This window comes from Fulmarus glacialis, unplaced genomic scaffold, assembly GCF_000690835.1.
Source record: "Fulmarus glacialis isolate BGI_N327 unplaced genomic scaffold, ASM69083v1 scaffold3987, whole genome shotgun sequence".
Lineage (NCBI taxonomy): Eukaryota > Metazoa > Chordata > Aves > Procellariiformes > Procellariidae > Fulmarus > Fulmarus glacialis.
This window is the reverse complement of record NW_009224925.1, coordinates 9,232-28,793: the sequence shown is the minus strand read 5'-3', so window position 1 is coordinate 28,793 and position 19,562 is coordinate 9,232. Positions and strand designations below refer to the sequence as shown.

Below are 19,562 nucleotides of genomic sequence, written 5' to 3'. Positions count from 1 at the left end.
CAGGAATGGTTTGGCTCCAGGTCTATTTAATCCAAACCCTTAAAGTTTAAATCCCACTATATTACAAGAGCATTACTCGCTCAGAGTTAATTACAGATTCCAGTTGGAGCATAACCCTTTCTGCACCGAAAGGAGCAACTCAGCTAATCGGACAGCTCTGCAACATCACTTTTTTGGCACCTGAATCCTGGACTTGGCATACCTGATTAAGATCAATTAAAATGTTGACATTAAGACCCTATTACAGAAACACAATGCCTTCCCAACAGATACCAGCATTCTACAAGGGATACTCCTGAACACTTATTTTGTGAGTGGTGTCTCCAGCAAGCCAGCTCCACCTTCAATACTATTGATTGCCATTCGAAGAGAAATGTTTGTTTCCAAACTCCCCACATTACAGGTCATCTTCCCTGATACTGAGCCATTCAGGGAACTCAGCTTCAGCAGAAGCCTTCGGGAGGAAAATGAATGATTTTTAACCTGTGCCGGAAGTTTTGTGTTTGAGCAGCTGGAGAACAAGGAAAAGCATTTTTAGGAACAAAGACCTGAAGAGATGATTGAGCTGGCTGTGCCCAAGCCTTTGCAATGCAATGCACCAACACAGTTCAGCTCTATTTCACGAACGCCTGAGGACCATCTTTTCCACACATCCGATCCTGCAAAGCTCTGGTCTCAGAGGTGAAGCTCTGCCCTCTTGATGATACTGTAACATTCAATAAAAGGCCAGATGCTGCAACTGTGAGGTGTTCCAAGTGGAGATGGCACTGCTTTATGTGCTTTGTTTCTGCCATGCAGGCAAACTGTTGAAAATTCCCAGGTGATCACAGAAAGCAGTTCACATACCTCTGGGAAAAGGGGGGTGCTGAACCTGAACCCTGTTTTCACAGCCTGGAGGGTAAAAAAAAAAAACAAAACAAAAACAACCCTCCGTCAACTTTCTATTCTGATTGTTTAATTCAATGCTGTTTTCAGAATGCATCAGTCCATAAAGTATCTAGTAAAACTGTAATGCCCATGGATCACAAATAAACCCCAGATCACATACAGGTTTTAGGTGTGGTATTTCATAGGAAAGCAGAAATCCCTTTTTCTTTTTTTTTCTTTCCTCTCCTAAAATCAACTTATGTATAATAAGGGCCTGGAAGGGATGATCCTTCCTGGATTGCAGAGGGAATCAGCAGAAGCCCCAGAGCAGGAGAGAAACACAGAGTGAATCTGGTGCAAATTTATTTTTAATTTTGCTGCTGTTTACAGCAGCATTTTAAAATTACATTTAAACACAGGTTTAAATACCACTCCCTCCTCTTCCTGGGCTGAGATACTGTTTGCTTAGAGATGAAACTCCTGCGCCCAGTGTTAAAATACAGGCCTTAGGTCTAAGTATGAATATAATGACGAGCATGATTCTGGAAGAATATATCAGTTTATCCAAAACTGAGAAGCAGCAGTGTTTTATGGAGGGGCAACAAGACTAGTAAGAATTGGTAGAATGCTTTTTTGCTTTGCAAAATCAAACCCCAATTGCTGCAGTGCATCAGAGTTTAGACAGCTGGTAGGCAAATACTTGCATCTACTTTATAGCTCTACAGCCCAGATGGGAAAGATATGAAATGGCAGTTCAAATACTGTGCCTGTGTCAAATCATTAGGGAGTCTGACTACGAGCTCTTGTTGTTCTGCAGCCAGAACTAGGTTATATACGTATGTTCAGATTTTGGCTTGTTAGAGAATATTCTGTCAAAGGCATCAGGAAAAACTGAACTTGAACAATCTGGACAAAGCTGTGGTTTTGGGCTGTTTTTTTTTTTTTTTTAAACCAGTGTCTGGTATACCCTTCAGAAATAGTTGAAGAGCTAACAGCAGACGGATTGTTGGAAAGTATCTGTATACCTGGACTGAGAGTACAGTCAGAATCTAAGAATTCTTCAAGTTTTCCAGCCTCCAATTTTCTCTTCTGCGTGGAAATAAATGACAGAAGAGAAAACTGTGTGGAAATAAATGACAGAAGAGAAAACTGGTGACATTTTGAAGACTCTTTGAAAAGAAAGAACAATTTAGCAACATCATTATTATAGACTGTAACACACTTACGAACAGCAGGTAATATAAGCTTTTTAATAATATTTGACTTAATTACCCAGATTACTGTCTCTTCAGTGTTTCATGGTTATCACTGAACACCTTCAATTTACATTCTTAAATAAGTTTACTGTGTAAATAAAGTATGCTCAGAGTTCTTGGATGTGGACAGTACTTACATTTAATTACAGATGATCTGGATATGTTTATAGGTGCAAAATACATTAAAATTGTTTACAGGAAATAAGCTCAACTAGCACTAACTCTGGAATCTAAATGTTCACAACAGTACCGACAGTAGCTCAGCTATTTATTTGAACATGCTTTTCAAAATGTACTTTGGATCGCAGTAGAAAAGAAATTCAAAGAAATGCCAAAAAGAGGGAAGCACAGAAGATCAAAACTCCATAGCAGGTTGGATCAATAAAATATTAAACTGCAGTCCTTAAATGTAAGTACTACACCAAGTAGTAGTCTGGTTGGTCTTAAATGGTGTTAAAGCCCTTGTTTTCTAAAGTAGACAGTAATAAGCATTTTGCCTATTCAATCCAATCAAGATTTAGGCATCGTGCTATAAAAGCAAACATATCTGACACTTCTTCTATAACTTTAGCAGTTGGCTTTCCTGCTCCGTGCCCAGCCTTGGTGTCAACATGGATAAGAAGTGGATTGGTTTGTTTACGGCTTCGGCCCACAACATATTGCAGAGTAGCGATAAACTTCAGTGAATGTAGAGGGACCACACGATCGTCATGGTCTGCCGTGAGAAGCAGTGTAGAGGGATACTGGATGCCATCTTCTTCTGGTAGTTTGATATTGTGAAGTGGAGAGTACCTGAGAAGAGCACACAAATGTTTACATATTTTTTCTTCAAGACCCAACAAGAAGGTCCTCTCATACTGAAATCGTCAGAGTGTCAGCGTGACATTTGATAGCACTCAGAATACTACAGTTCTCAGTTGCATAAATCAGAATTGCACTACTGGCAACGGATACGTGGTATTGGCCACAGATCTCTGGCTCTCAAATGTGAAGCATATCTCTCTGAAGAGAGATATATGCATACATCTCACAGAAATGCCAAAAATATCAGGAACGGGCAACAGGGAAACTGCAGCAAAAGATGTCAAGTCCATAGCAGGATCCATCCTGCTGGGAAACAGGGAAATCAAGACTTTTTCCCAGGATAGGTATGTAGTCCAGGTATGCATGTGGATGGCTTCTTCCCATGCAAATATGGAAAACAGTCTCTGATGGTAAGCCACAAGTGCTGTACAGTTATTAAATTTGCTCCCTCCAATATTTAGGCCACCTTTGAACTCTGAGGGAACACCATGCAGGAAACTGAAAGGAGAACTGTAGGTCTTCCTGCTTTTGATAGATACCTTGATTCCTATTTTTTGAGCAATGAATAATCTAACTTTCAAAATTTGCTTTCTTTGCATGAGAATTTACATCTTTTAGCTACTGTAACGTAACATAACATAAAAGGTGTATCTACATATCTCAACACAAAGTACTCTTCAGTATTAGAAATTAAATGTAATAGTAAGTCACAAAGAATTCCATCTAACCATTTCATACTTCATTTAGCCAAAGCTACACCTAGGAAGAATGTTACATTCCTTAAATCAAGAGTAGGATACTATTTCCCCCCCCTATTTCATGACAGGAAATACAGAAGGAAATTTTGCTTTATTTTTGAATGAATTTCCCACTTGGAGGAGTACCCATTAAGTAAGTCCAAATTATTTTTAAGAACATGTGACAATATCTGAATGTCTAACCTAACAGATTTCCTGGCTTCCTCATGTTCATCTAAGGAACAATGTAAGTGGATTTGCAGACTATGATTTGTTTTGAAAAGAAGTTAAATGATTGTCACTACATGCCACTGTAGTTGCCTTATGTATTTTTTGGGTATGTAAAGGCAACATCTAAGCAACATTACATATATATCTTCCTACATTTGATACGCAATTGCCAGCTGTTGAAAAGGAGGCAAAGAAATATTATAGGTATTGCCATATAAGATGTTTCTAAAACTATGCATTGAGATTTTGTGAGTAAGCATATGTGTAAGCAGGTATGGAGTGACTCCTTCCTACAGATGCTTTTCTCCTAATCACAAAATGAATTAAAAACTTTGCTTCTACTTTACCTCTTCAGAATATCTGAATTCACAGATGTGCAGGCAAGTTTCAGTGTCCAAAATCATTATGATTATTTGGATCATTTTTATAACAGTTAATCTTTTATCTATTATCTAAGATCTAAGTTATCTATTGATAAAAGATGAATTATGAAATTTGTTAATTGTTTTGTGCACTATATTTACAAAAACGTGTTTGCCACTGAAAGCTTAAATCAGACAACTAGAGGTTTTGAAACAACCTAGTTACAATGGGCCCAAGTGATCATCTAGTATTTGGACCTGACATTGATTTTCTTTTTTTTTTTTTAAATAAATGCTTTAGATCAAGTTAGATCTCAGTATACTTGTAGCACATGTACTTTTTAACATCTAAACACTCTATTAAATTTCAGACCAGCCAAATTGTTTAGTGTATTGAAGCATTCTCCTGGAATGTCAATCTTTATTATCAAAGGAATACAAATATAGTAACAGAAGACAACGTTCCAGAAAAATATTTTAAAATGATGGCACTTATTCTAACACACTCATTATTAGCCATATCCAATGTACAGATCATTTCTGTTCTCACACAGCTGTCCCTCTCGTCTCTTTTTAAATAATCTTTCCAGACCTCTCAGCAAGGAGTTAAGAAATGAATTAATATCCTGTTATGGTCTACTGCCATTCAATTCCTACAAATAAATCCCATCCACATGTGAAATATAATTCACAATGGTGATTGTCTCTCCCCCGCTGTAAAAAATACAATTTATGTAGTGGTTCACTTGAGAATATTCTGTTGTGACAGCCTAAAGGAGTCCTTATTCAGAAAGAAAACCTTATGAGTTGTTAAAGCTGCTAGTAGAACAAGGTCTTTGAAAATATGAGCAGTTGACTCAATAGGGTTTTGAAGATAGTCTTTCAAGCAAAACTGACTTGTAAGGAAATGCTTCCTTCCTGGGAAAGGAAGAAACAATTCTTAGAATAGATTTGGATCACGACAACCTGAAACTGTTGAGCAGACTATGCATTTTAACAACCACAGAAGTATTTAAAGGCACTTACTTGCACAGCCATTCAAACTGCTCTTTACAGTCAGAGCAACCGTAGTCAGTGGTCCAAGCATGGCCAATGGTGTACTTGTGGAACTTGAGCATGTCCATCACTCCCACTTGGGCAATAGCACAACCAAATAGGTCGGGGCGCTGATTAGCACAGGCAGCTTCGACAGGAAAACAACTGTATTAGTATTCATATCTTAAAGAATTAAGCTCAGCAGTGAAAGGTCCACTGCTGAGTTCATGAAAGACCAACTTCCAAAAAGCTGTCTTTTATAAACTCAAAGTTTCTTTTAAAAAAAAAAAAAAAAGTAAAACTGTTAAGTTAAAACAATGTGAGAAGAAATATAGATTACCATATAATTCCTGGAGCCAAAAAACTTCAGTATAAAATACCTGATATAAACCCAATTGCACTGGGAGAAGACTGCCAGTGAATATGAAGTCAAATAGACTTTTAAGCAAAACTGAAAGCGAACACACAAGTGGATAAAAATTGTAACTCCCAAAGATGGTATGTTCAAAAGAGCTTAAGAGCTATTTCCCTGTTCTCCAGGCACCAAACATGCTGTTCTTTGAAAACTGCCTTCCAAACTAGCAAACTGGGTTTAAAGGAGAAATGCGTTTTTAAAATATGTAAGCTTTTGGACTACTGAATTGAAGTTTCCTAAACAATTCACTGTCTAAACTTTTAATATTAGTATCAACAAAGAAAAGGGCATTAAGGAGCAAAAGCCCTCCATTTATTGATGAAAGTTTTCTTCCATAATTACTACGTAAACCCATATGAAAAGAGTTTTGACAAAAAGCAGACTACTACAAAATCAGAGGAATAACCTCATTTTAATAAAGCAAATTACAGTTGTATTTTCTTTTTTTATTATTTCCATCTTCCTACTACTGGAAGGGACAATTTCTTTAAGAATAATGCTTGCCTCATATATTTTAAAAATAACCACAGTAGGCCCATCTAGCACAGTGTTCAATTTATAAGAGTGGCAACTGGCAGATGCTCTGGGAAAAGGCGTTAAGCAAATACTGGGACATATTTCCTGTACATATCAGCTTTTGAACTACTTGTTTAAGTTTTCCCTGAGTTGGAGTTATCTCCGGCAATCCTGTTAAACAGCCATCAAAACACATATCCTCCGTAAATACATCTATTTTCTCTCTTAATGTTTATTCATCTAGTGTTCATCATATCCTGTAGCAGTAAGCTCTTCAATTCCCATTTCTGTTGCTTGATTTTACATCTGTTGCCTGGTGATTTTACAAATTCCCCCGCTTTTTTGAATTTTAAGAAATAAGAGCACTGAGATTTTCACATAAATACTACAATGGATCCCAGAATCCCTTTCTTAATTCAGTGCTAATCACTGTGCATCCACACGTAGGTATATTCTTTCCCAAATTCTTGTATCTCCTAATTTTTGTCCATTGTGAAAATGGATCATTTATTCCCATTCTTTGCCTCCTGTTAACCAGGATATTGCTATGACATGACCTTGCTTCCAAGCTCAGCAAGAACTTTCTTGCATAGCCTTATGTGAGGGACCTTGTCAAAAGCTTTTGAAAATCCAAGAATAACTCCTCACCTTGATCACTGTTACAAGCACCATACGCTGCCTGACTTCTTCAAATAGCTCAATTAGATTTGCAAGATGTAACTTCAGCCTGCAAAATTCTTCCTTATATGTCAACTATTATTTATTAGTTTCAGTTGGTTTGCCCATTAGAGAAGTCAGATTTACTCATCTGCAGCTTGTAGATCACCATGAACCACTTAAAAATTGGCATTACACTTGCCCCCTTCTGTTCCTCAGATATTCAGGCTTAGTAGCCTGCAATTTCATATTGGAGTTCACTTAGGATCTTGTGTGTGCACCATCTGGTCCTGGCAGCACACTACTTTTCATTTGATTGATTTGTTCCAAAACCTCCTCTGCTGATGCTTCAGCTTGAGTCAGCTCCTCAGAGTATTCCCCATGAAGAGAGACTGTGGTGCAGGGAACTCCCCATGCTCCTCAGGAGGGAACATCAATACAAATAGACATTTAGTTGTTCTGCTCTGCAATTATCTTTCTTTAGTGCTCCTTTTACACCTCACTAACCTGCAAGTCCCACAGATGCTCTGGCCAGCTTCCTGCTTCTGATGTGCATAGGAAGCTTTCATTGCTAATCTTTATATCGGAAGCAATTTGCTCATCAGTCTCCTGTGGTCCGTCAGTCCCTGTCAGAGTTTATGCTCTACCCTATTTTCTTCATTTCTGAGCCATTTTCATAAGGTATATATAGTGCCTTAAATAGCCGCCATGTAAAAGCTCTTTATCCTTTTAGCTGAAGCTTTTGATCAGATCCCTGCCCTTCATGTTATTTTCTTTTATGAACATAAATTATATTCTGATAGGAAAAAAAGCCAAAACAACTATCATAACATTTAATTTTAGTACTCTTTATTGCAGAGTGTCTCTTGAAGCATTGGGTGTTGCTCAGGATTTTATAAAAAATGGCTGCTCCTACTTCCCTAAATAGTTACTTCAATAAGAAATCACTTACGGAGACACTCACCCACTCCCACTGCACCCCTTTAATTAGCCATAATAATTATATGCATTAATAAACTGTAACCTGGAATAACAATTTATTTGTGACTTTTACTTTGAGCTTTAAAATTCAGTACAAAAGTAAGATTTCAAAACCTCAGAACTGTTTGTCTAAGCAAACATGAGAGGTCAAACACTGCGTTTGCATGAAGGAGGTTTTCAGCTCACAGCTGTGCTGCTCTACTCAGCTTTGGGATCACACTGCAGGACAAGGAAGTCTTGTTCTGCAGTTGAATGAGGCAAGAGCTCAGGGCTCTGCACTCCTCAGAGACACCTCCTGTTAGTCAGACTAAAAGGAAACAGTATTTTGGAAGAGTGACAATACTCTTGCTTGTCAGTTTTTTCTCCAATAAATTAGAACTGAGAGAATCTGGCAGTGGGTCTTTGCACCTAAAGTATGAGTTATGCTCTCTAGTGTTGCATGAACAACTATTGCAAAATTTAGTTCTGCTTTGATGAAAAAGCACTTACAAGAATTTCCTAAATTCACCTAATTCTACCCAGTCAAGGAAAATCCCTATCTGCCCCATCAAGAGCATGGAAATGCAGCTGGATTGTAATACATCTGCAAGTGCAAGGGAAGGTTTCTAAAAACAGGTTTTTTAGAGCAGGGAGGTCTAGATTCCTCACACCTGTCTCCTACTGGAATGAGGTACACACTCTGCAGATGTCACTCGCTTCCCCTTACCTAAACAAGGAGCTCAGCCGACTTGTTCAGCCAGAACAAGTTCAGCCACAGTTTTTTTGATGACTAAAGCTGGGTAGGATGAATCTCATCTTGACTGAAACTGAAGTCCATGTAACCATAAAATAGTATTGTCAGAAGCTATGTAACATGTTGAAAGTTTAACTGCATTTCCAAACATATATTTACGCTCACATAAAACTGACTTATGCAATGCTTGCACTCCCAATAGTGTGCAAACCCTTTAATCCTTTACCATATTCATCCATTTCTATTGGTGCTCTTATTTACAATGCACAAATACCTCCTGCCACCTGTAACCAAGAAGCATATAAGCAGAAAGCAAAAATACAACTTTACTTGTACTTGTTATTTATCTTTAAAACAATTGCTTTTTAAAAATAAGAATGCAGGAATAGCCAAGATGGCTTAGACCAAAGATCTGTATAACTCCAAATCCTGTTTCTTATGCTGGATGCTAGTTCACTGAAAAATAAAATAAAATCAATAGAGACAGTATTCAGCAGCAGATAAATAGGGAGGAGTATAAAAAGAAGAGCAAGCAAAGAGTGGGTCAAGCAAATCTGCTCATTTTCTATAAATCAGTGGTTTATGAACCTAAAATACTTTTTTTTTTTCTTCTCACATGACAGAGCTCAGCTCTGTCATACTGTCACATGACTTTCATGCTGTTCAAAAAAAATACAAGCAAACCCCAATTTATTCATTTATGCTTCCTTCTCCTTTAAAAATTGAACAAAATCACCTCCCTTTTTCTTCTACTACTTTCAGATACAGGAATTTAATCAGAAATAAATTTTGTAGCTCTTTAAATACTGCTTAGACTATGAGACATTTTTGTGACAAGCTTTTCTGTTTAAGAGGCGGCTATTAATTTCCTTGAATTTAAGAACACAGCAATGAATTATATGTGAGCAAGATGCATTTGTAACAAAGTGCTACATTTACATAGTCCCTCAAAAGCTCATGACTTTTTGAAGTAGCTGTACTTGTATTTTACATTTCTCACCAGAAACATTCATGATTTTATTTGTGGTCATGTTTTAACTACACAATGAAAGTAGGGTTGAATTGTTATGTGTCCCTGTACAAAGACTTTAAATGCAGAACTGTCATGTTTTCATTTGCCCCCTAAGAACAAGAATGCATGACTACAGAAAGAGCGAACGAAAAACTCTGATGAAGGATTGCAGGACATGGGATTCTGGCTTACGCTACAGACCACACAAAGTCTCTCCATGCTACATAACAGATTTCTGGTTATTCAGTAATTATTTTTTAATGGTTAGCCTTAAGAAAGAAAAATCAAAAAACAAATGTTTTTTAAAGCGTTCTTACTTACCGTGTGATTCTACCACAGGGTTAGCTTTACCACACAAGACAGTAATTCTAAGTATGGCTTTTAACAGTCAGCCTTTGCTAGAGACTGCAGAATCCCAATGTCCTATGCAAACCGCAAATGAAGTACAATTGTATGTATTTAACACCTGGTATATATTAATGCATTGACATTCTGGCAACTTTTGAAAAGAGGATCTCATAAATTTTTGTCTGCTTACTTTGATAAACCCAGCACCAAACCCAGGAAATACACAAGCAGTTCTTACCAACTAAGAGACCCCCGTTTGAGCCTCCATTAATAGTCAACTTCTTTGGGGATGTGTAGCCTTCCTTGATGAGGTATTTGGCAGCACACTGAAAGTCATCAAAGCAATTTTGTTTGTTGGCCAAGATACCACCTAGCACACACAAAAAAAAAAAAATCAGTTGATGCCATAAAATCCAGTTGATACCATCTCGTCAGAAAAACATGTGTGCAAAAATACCTGGGAACAATTCCAGTTTCATGAACATTTTAATAACTGATGCAGCTCAGAAAAAAAGCAAAAATGAAAGATTCTGTCAACACAGAGATGGTATAAGATGGTTCTGTTGATAACTCTAATGCTTTCAGAAACTCTGAATACTACATACCTATACTGTGGAGTGAGTGCCAGGTAATGTTCCTAACTAGTAAAACTAAAGCTAAAAGCTTTGCGTTGCAAAATACATACAAAATGACCACATACAATCCACTTCAGGTTTGATCTAATGGGACTTTAACAGCGTTAAACTCAGTGACAGTTTCTTAAAGCAATAAAGCTTTAACTTATAAAATAAGCTATATAAAACAAGCACTTCTAATTTCCTGGACATAGAATATGTGGCTGGTAATTTACTTTTTTTTCCTATTAATTGTTTTCAAATCAGGTGATATATAGCTATGGTCAAAAAGGGACTTCAGAATTGCATCTAGGTTTGAAATTTTATTAATTAACTATCAATATGGAAATGCTTAATGTGCTGCCATCCTGTTGAACAGAATTCCAAACATGATCGGATGTATGAGGAATAAATCATGACTGAAAATGTTGGTCCAGAGGACTTAATTGGTAAAACTTCCAGTTCTCAAAACAAAAAATTTTGCAGGGTCGGATAGGGAAGGAAACGGATGGTTTTGCCCTACAATCTTTCAACTATTTGAGCAGAAGAATATCAACCTAGAGAACTCACAGCTGACCAAATCTCATAATCTTCCCGCTTTAAATGCTTGTTCGGGAAGAGACTAAAACTGGCTTCTCCTCGAAGGTTATCCTACCTTAAGACCTGGTATGTTCTTTCTCAGGCATTAAATGCAAGTAAGAAATGGGAACTAGGAAGAAAATCCTCATACTCCTGTAGCAAAGGCTGTGGTCTAGCCAGGTAAGAGGAGCTCAGTGGATGCAGAAGTGGAACTCCAGTTCCCTCTACTTTGTTTAAAGGCTTAGTTTATTCTAAGCTAATTGCGTAAGTTCCCACTATAGTCCAGGACAATTAATTCTACCCTAAAATAAGTGAGATGAGCTACAATCTGGAGGTGTCTTTTTATCTCCATTGTCCATCCAGTAATCCTAGACACCCAGCTTACACTGGATGCTTCATTTCTATGTTGCAAAAGTTTGGTAAGACAACTCTGACATTTAGTCATACAGATTTTGTAGAAGTGGGACCAGTAAATTTTTAATTTTTATATTTTTTTAACAAATACACATCATTCTCACATTAACAAGACCATTGGAGAGAGATATACTGGGACAATGAAAAAGTCTTCAACTGTGTGGCAATAAAGGAGAAATAAATCTTACTCTCTGCTCAAAGTTCTGGTCTGGTGTAAGGTCAGAACCTATCTATACAATTAAATCTAAGTAAACAGACTTCTGTAATTGCTTCTGGAATTAACAAAGAACAGATACATATCTTATTATGCAACAGCAATAAAAGACTTGGATCAAAATTAAGCAGGAAATAGGTGGACCAAAGCAGCATTATCATATTAAGATAAATTTTATTAAAAACTATTACAAATCAATTGGCAAATTAAAATTAATGAAGGATACTTCATCTTTAGCAATAATATCCTGTATCTGCAAGCATATATAGCTTCTATTTATGAAACTATTACATATTTAACTCAATTGTGAGGAAATGACCCAGACAAAAAGTTACCGCAGATGAAATAGTAAAACCAAGATGTAATGATCTGGGAATACCGTGTCGTTTGATAAAAAGTTATAATGAACTACTCCCATAGCAAATTGCTGCATCATAAACACCATTGTTTTGGTGCATTTGCCTTGCTGACAACAGGATCTAGAATTGTGGGGCCATGTGCACCTGCAAATAATGAAAGAGGTATGTGAAAGCAAGACAGGTCTCCTGCAATATAGACATTTTTTTGAAAATCAGTTCAACATAAATAGCTGCATTTTCAGATCCTTACGTCTAGGGAACTTGATCTTGCTTAAAAAAAATGCAATAATTTTCTTGGAAAATACTGTGTTTGTGCAAAACCATTTTTAAGTAGGTTGCAAAAATTAAAACAATCTAACGAAAACCATCAGATAACACTAGACAACTTACAGATCTAACATATGAGTAAGGAAAAAATTTACTTTTCTACAGAATAAGTAAAAGGCAAAAGGAGATGTAAGTATGGAAGGGGGAGTGAAGAGAAAATGTTGTCATTTTCATTGCTAAGCCTGCAGTTTTGTTCCTCTACTTTGACTGATTTACCTTTGTGCCAGGTCTCTCCATATTCACCACCACCCCTGATGTTCGCCACCGCTAGAACACCCCCTAGATGTCGCACAAAAATAAGTCTTGACACACTGAAAAAGCAAACAGATAGAGGATTATTTTTAATTTCCAGTTTTTATATCCCTACCACTTTTACAAAAATACTTTGAGGGAAAGATCTCTCCCAAAATCAATGATGAAATCGTGAATGAAGTCCCCCTTTGATGGCAAACATGAGTACCCAGGCTTTTTTCAATGGTTATCCATGGAAATAAAACCCTCTGCAGCCTCGGGATAGGAAGGAACCCGTGCTGGTCCATTCTTCCTCCTTTAGTTCAGCACTGCGGAGGAGAGTGGCCAGTGGTTCTGCCTAACAGAAGACCTCCCAGGACATGTCACCATTTTTTTTTTTTTATCATCTTCTAAGCCTTCAGTGTGGGGACCAGAGCTATGCAGCACCACTGGATCCCCATAGCTTTCTGAACTGTTCCTCTTCCGTGGGTCCTCTGCTTTTTCAGAGAGGAAAGGAAGGCTTAGCCCAAATGAAGAAAACAAAGAATTAAGACTTAAGATTAGCACTTCATCTTTGTTTATGAGCAGGTATTTTCAACTTCTGCTTAATGTAGTTTTTTCTGGACCTTTATAAAACTGTGTTTGCAAAGAAAAACTCTGCTTCTACCATTGTTTTGTGCCAGGGTCTGCAGTCAAATTCTGGCCAATCCCCTTCTTATTTATTTTCCACTTGCATTGCTAAATACAAAACAAATAGTAGAAAATAAAATTACAAGTTCTGCTTCCCTAGCATCTCTAGAAACTGGCTGAAAGCTGAAGTAGCATAAATTTTTTTTAAATGTCAAATTGCAAAAGTATCAAAGCTACTGCTATCTTTTTAAAGGGGACTGAAGTAATTTAAATTATATTTGACAATTAAGAAGAGAAATAGATCTCTGATCTGCTGAGGCAGTAGCTTAATATAGCAGAAGCTCCAGATGGCAAACCACACATATGCCAAGGAAACCAGTAAAATATTAAAATTTCATCCCAACAAGTCGTCTTTTTTCCTCTAGTAGGTTTAAATTTCTTATTTACTCGAAATCTTTGCTCATGCAAGAAACCACTGCCTGCAGAAATTAATCCTATTCAACCACAAGAGCAAGGATTGGGCCTTTTTACCTTTAAGTCCCCCTACTTCTTATCAGAAATGTCTTGAAAGGCAGTAGTCCTACAGTGTGTCTCATGTGGATGTAGTATCAAAACCGGTAAATTTTTTGTACCTCCCAAAGCAATTATCTATGTACTGGCATTTGTTCTTGAGAGTATAAACCAAGGATTAAGGAAACAAAAAGAAAAGCAGGAGGATGACTGGTAAGAGATTTCTGTATTTTCATCACCCGTCACGGGAAAAACTTTCCACCTCGGCTGGTTATCTGTGGCCATCAGATGGCTCAGGAAGCATGAATTATCTCTGCTTCTGTAAAATCAATTCTGAAGTCCATCACCATGAATTGTATTTTCCTTAGATTGCTGTGACATGCTGATCAGATGCAGGATTGATATTCTATAAGCACACTGTGCAAAGGTCAAAGAGCATTATTCTGTCAAACTCCAGGATGCCTAATTTTGACAGGTTGCTACACAGCTACTGTGGAGTAGCCTGACAGTAGGCTGCCTCATGAGATTGTGGCTTCTTAATTTTCGGTATGCTAGAGCCACAAAATCTCCCAGAATATTCTGCACTTCTTTTCCCTGACTCTGTCCCAAACAAAATCAATAGAAACTTTTTGGTCCAAACTTACTTGATCTCCTAGTAATCAAAGGTAGCAAGTATATAGGAATTGCAGGTAAGGTAAGAGCTTGCTACCCAAATACATTACCTGAGAATATTTAAAAAAAAATTCCAGAACAGAGTCCATCCTCTTCCATCTGCTGAAAAAAACTGTGCCCGTCTGAGGGATCAGCATATTTAACTAGCAAAGAATCTGTGAGCAACACAAAACCAAAGAATTGAGTGCATCCTATCCTGTCCACGGACTCCTTTAACACAGATGGTACCTTGATGATAATTTTTGGAGGGGTCTAAGTGACTTAGGAACTCATAGGATATGCAGTACTCTTATTATAGGAAGCTAATCCTCATTTCCACAAGCAAACAATTTTTCTGTCACACAGACCCTCAATGGGATAAAGTCCAGAGTCTGGTAACAATCATTATATTGCTCAAATTATAAGTAAGGTTTAGTATATCTGTGCTCGCTCTCAGCAATACCACTGGGATTTAGACACTTCAGAAAACATTACCCCATATACCCCAACATACACATCTAGTAATGTCACTGCCAATGACTATTAATTAATATCCACTCCGGTATGGTGAGCAGTAAAGTGAGTCTGGACCCTAATTTGACCAATACTTTGAGGTAGATGGGCCTAAAGCTTATAATAAGCTTTCTCAAAGTGACTTTTAAGGTCAAGGAACGAGGTTTTATAAGTATATAATCACGACTCATTAACTTTTAAAAAAAAGTGAAAATTCCAAGTGATCAGACAGCACAAAATTCGAGTTTCATACACAACCCTGCTACTGCCTCCTGTGTTCCTCCAGGTGGGTTCTTGCTTTCAGATTTGATTTCAAGTCAACTTCGTGTCTGAGTCACAGCAAACTGCCCAGTCGCCCTGGATGCCTACAAAATGTCTCATTCTGCAGAGGAAAGTCTGGCTCCCTGCTCTTCCCAACAGCCTCTACAGCCTTTTGCTCATTATCCCTGTTTTTCCTTCTCTCCTGGGAGCAGGATAAAGAAAAAGAGTAAAGGAAAAGGCAACAGGGTCAGGAAGGAGCCAGTGGAGGGAGCAGAAGATAGTCCCTTCCCTGGAGAGCTCCTTCCAGACCCTATCACTCTTAAGGAGCATAACACAAAAAATAAGAAAACAGGTATTGTTTTTTACAGTATAGAACAACGGTGAGGAGCTGTGCTTCAAGGAGCAAGAATGCTTTCCCAGAATTACTGATCTGCTGTCAGGTATTACAGCTGACAGAGAAATGCAGGCTAGTGCACTGGTGATGGGGAAAAAATCCTGAGTCACTGAACTTGGTTGCTTGCTTGGCTTTTGTGGCGCTGGAGGGCGTGGTAACAAAGTAACCAAAAAGAGTAATCTTGCATGCTGCACCCGAGGCTGCCGTGTTGCCTGACCTTTCTGTGGGCTTACAGTCTCTCCCTGCACCACCTCTTTGCTTAAAGGCTTGGCACAACCTGGCACAATCAGCTGTATTCCAGGACACTGTAGAAATTGCTTCTCTTGTACCCACACAGGCACATATAGAACAGTGAAGGGAAACACGCTGATTCCTGCAGGGTAATTAGCCGAACCTGAGGCATTAGTGGTAGGTTTGTGATGACGCTTCCCCAGCAGCTCTGCCAAGCCACTGATGTCTGTTCCATCAGCCTTAACTTGCACTCGCTATGCAGGCTGTATAATTAATGACAGTGTTCTAGCGGGCACCATACTCAAAATGCTACCAAATGCAGCTCTTCAGTCCAGAGGAGCATATAAAAGATGCATGCTTGCATTCAAAAATAAACCACTACTGTAACTGACTTAATGATTGCGGCCTATGATTCTCATAGTTATTTCTGGATCCTCTAACCTGTTGGTTTGTTTCTATTGCTTTTGGTGAAAAAGATTTTATTTTCATTTTTTGCGTTAGAGAATAAATGAAAAGCAACATCAGTTTCTGAATTAAGCAGAAATAAGCTCCCCAAGCCAGAGAGTTGTCTCATGTTAACAGGTGCGAAATACCAGTGAGAAAACATTGTACTGGCTTGAAGAAACACAGGACAGAAACGAACCACTGGAAAGGAGAAGGTGGAGTGCTTTGTGAAAAGTTATAAGAGCCTTAAGTTCAAATACAAAAATCAGGAATATTTATCCAGGAACTTGTTTGTTTGTTTGTTTGTTTTAAAGGTAAGTAGGCTACTACTTGGTTGCATTTCCATAGCCATATCTCGGCCCAGGATCAGGTGAACTATGTGGCAAGCCTCAGCCTTGACCATCCTGTGGCTGCTTTCTAGCACTTCGCGCCTGTGGTCTTCCACAAAAAATGGCTGAATCGTGGTGTTGGGCTGTGGCTGGAGCAGCGCTTGGACCTGGGAACTACTTGTGGAATATTGCAGTACATAGTAACAGCGATGTAGTCAAATTTTACTTGAATCTGCCAAGTAAAGGGGGAGCTAGATGTCCTGTCTTTCTGGCATAAATTCTCTATTACAATTCCCTTTCCCTGATGTTACCTGCCTACTTTTGGAACACACTTCCTCACCGAGTACTCAATTTTCAGGTTATTAACCATAAAGATGAATTTGAAGGCTTTGGCTTTTCTTATTTTTCTTTTAGAAAGGCTGAGAAGGGATATGTTGATATTACAGGGAGAGAAGGAGGAGGGAGGTGTGGCCAATCGTGTTTTATTTACGTTGTCAGTGGGATAATGTATTTTGATCTGGAGATGACTGATAGTTCTCTGTGCATTTACTTTTAAGGGACTGTTACAGATTCATATTCTTATTTTATGAACTATATAATAAAGGTTTCACAGCGTTCAGGAAGACATAGGTCACTGCTCCGACCTCCCATCTTCCTCTCTTCCGACTGTCAGCTGCACCCTTCTGCTGCTGTTTGCTGGACTCCCACGAGAGTCGATTTTTAACTTGCCAAAAGGCAGAAAACCACCTACCCCTTTTTGTTGGGATAGTTTTCTGCCATTCTTGTGAGGTAAATCAGCTTAGCAAAGGTTCCAGCAAGCACCAGGGCCAATGAATGGGAAGTGGAAGGAGGCACCATGAGATACCTTCTCCTTTTGCCAGCAGTCAGCTTGTGTCAGCTCTGCAGTACGTGAAATTTTATCTTAAATCAATAGATACATAATATTTACTTTAAAAAAGAAAATATGATAAGTTTTATCACAGTTTTCAGCATATACAATAAACTGTAATAAATCAGTGCTTGAGCCTAATCTAAAAAGGAATTTAAGAACTATTCTGGTTATATAATTGTGTCTCTCAAAACCACAGGAAATTAAAAATGTAGCTTTACAAGGCAGATAAAAAACATTCAAATAATCATAGAACACAAGATGAGAGGTCCATTGTTAGACAAGGTATTTGCTAGAAAGGACGAGAAACTGTAAATGCTATTTAGAAATACAATCACAGTGACCTGGAAGAGAATCATAGAATCATAGAATCATAGGAAAAGACCTCTAAGATCATCAAGTCCAACCGTTAACCCAACACCACCATGCCCACTAAACCATGTCCCTAAGCGCCTCATCTACACATCTTTTAAATACTTCCAGGGATGGTGACTCCACCACTTCCCTGGGCAGCCTGTTCCAAGGCCTGACCACTCTTTCAGTAAAGAAGTTTTTCCTAATGTCCAGTCTAAACCTCCCCTGGCGCAACTTGAGGCCATTTCCTCTCGTCCTATCGCTGGTTACTTGGGAGAAGAGACCAACCCCCACCTCGCTACAACCTCCTTTCAGGTAGTTGTAGAACGCTACAAAGGATTTCTCGAAGTGTGCTGACTCTAAAGCAAACCTGATAGCACCTAAACTTAATAGGATGGTTTTGTAATAAATTATTTTTGAGTTGGTGAGCAGTTTTCCACTATCTGAAAAACTGCTCTCCATTCAGTCCTTTCATTTCTGTTTTCCCCTGCCTCACCCAGGAGCATTTCTTACGTATTACAGACAATCACTGCCTCTTGGTAAGTCTATTCAAATTCCCTTGCTGAGGAAATCAGCCTTTTCTTTAAAGAGATCATCTATTCAATAAAGCTTATGGCTTTTGAGGGCTACAAATCCTGTTCTGCACACAGCATTTTTGGTTTACAATGCATTGCTTTGCTTATGCAGAGCCCCTATCACGTGCATCTCAAGACAATCATCTTTCCTCTTTCCTGATTATATGGGAACACAGTAGGATTTTGCTTCCGACGTAATCTCCTCAAAAGTATAATATGAAAATACAGCTAAATTTCAATTATTTACATGAAACAAATATTCGATTTTCTATAATATTTAGACATAGGTAATTGTATAGCTTGGAAAAAAAGAAAACTTCCTATGTTACTAGTTCAGCAGAGGGCTCAAATACTTGCTTAATGTGTATGTCCATATGCTTTTCTGTTGAGCTCAGTGACAAAGCAGGAAGAGGTTAAGGTGTAATCCAAAGGGCAGGGTGCCTGCTGTAAACCTCAGAAGAGCACAGCGCTTCTCTGCTCCGACATAGATTTCTTTTGTGACCCTGGGCAAAACCCTTGAATTCAGAACTAACAAAGCAGACAAATGATGCCTGGTCAGTGATGTGCAGTCCTTATGGCCCCCATCTTGCGTCTCAGGGACCCGAAACGTCTCTGTCAGATCCATAGTCCACCCTGCCCTCAATTTGTGACAGTTGTTAATACCAGATACTTCAGAAGAAGGTATAAATTATCCTGCTTACCTGTAGCTTGGTGTAATTGATATGTTGAAGCCTCCATATCCATACAAGAAGGCAGGATGGGAACCATCCAATTTAACTCCTTTCTTGTGAATAATAAACATTGGGATCTTAGTACCATCTTTGCTAGGGTAGAAAACCTAAGACAAGAGAAAAAGAAATCTGAAATGCTGTTATTGTCATAACTCTCCACAACTGCTGTTAACAAGAATCAGAGACGATTGTTTCCATGGTGCCCAATGGGTAAAACTTTACAAGCAAGCTGCACCAATTGCCCAGGTCAGGGTCAGTAATGGCCATCACCTGCTTGATTGCTTAACAACTCTGGAAAACCTATCAATACAAAAGGTATGACAGTATCATTTTTACGTATCTTATCCACCAATTCTAC

General features: G+C 38.3%; 1 protein-coding gene across 1 annotated transcript; it reads right to left on the bottom strand.

The window, feature by feature from the left end:
• Positions 1-2,093: 2,093 nt before the first annotated feature.
• On the bottom strand, positions 2,094-19,311 carry LOC104080046 (prolyl endopeptidase; the record flags this gene model as incomplete). Its single annotated transcript, XM_009582299.1, has 5 exons — positions 2,094-2,915; positions 5,284-5,440; positions 10,193-10,324; positions 12,678-12,772; positions 19,175-19,311. Coding segments are annotated over 5 exons (816 nt in total), but the record flags the coding sequence as incomplete, so codon positions are not given.
• Between the last annotated feature and the right edge of the window lie 251 nt (positions 19,312-19,562).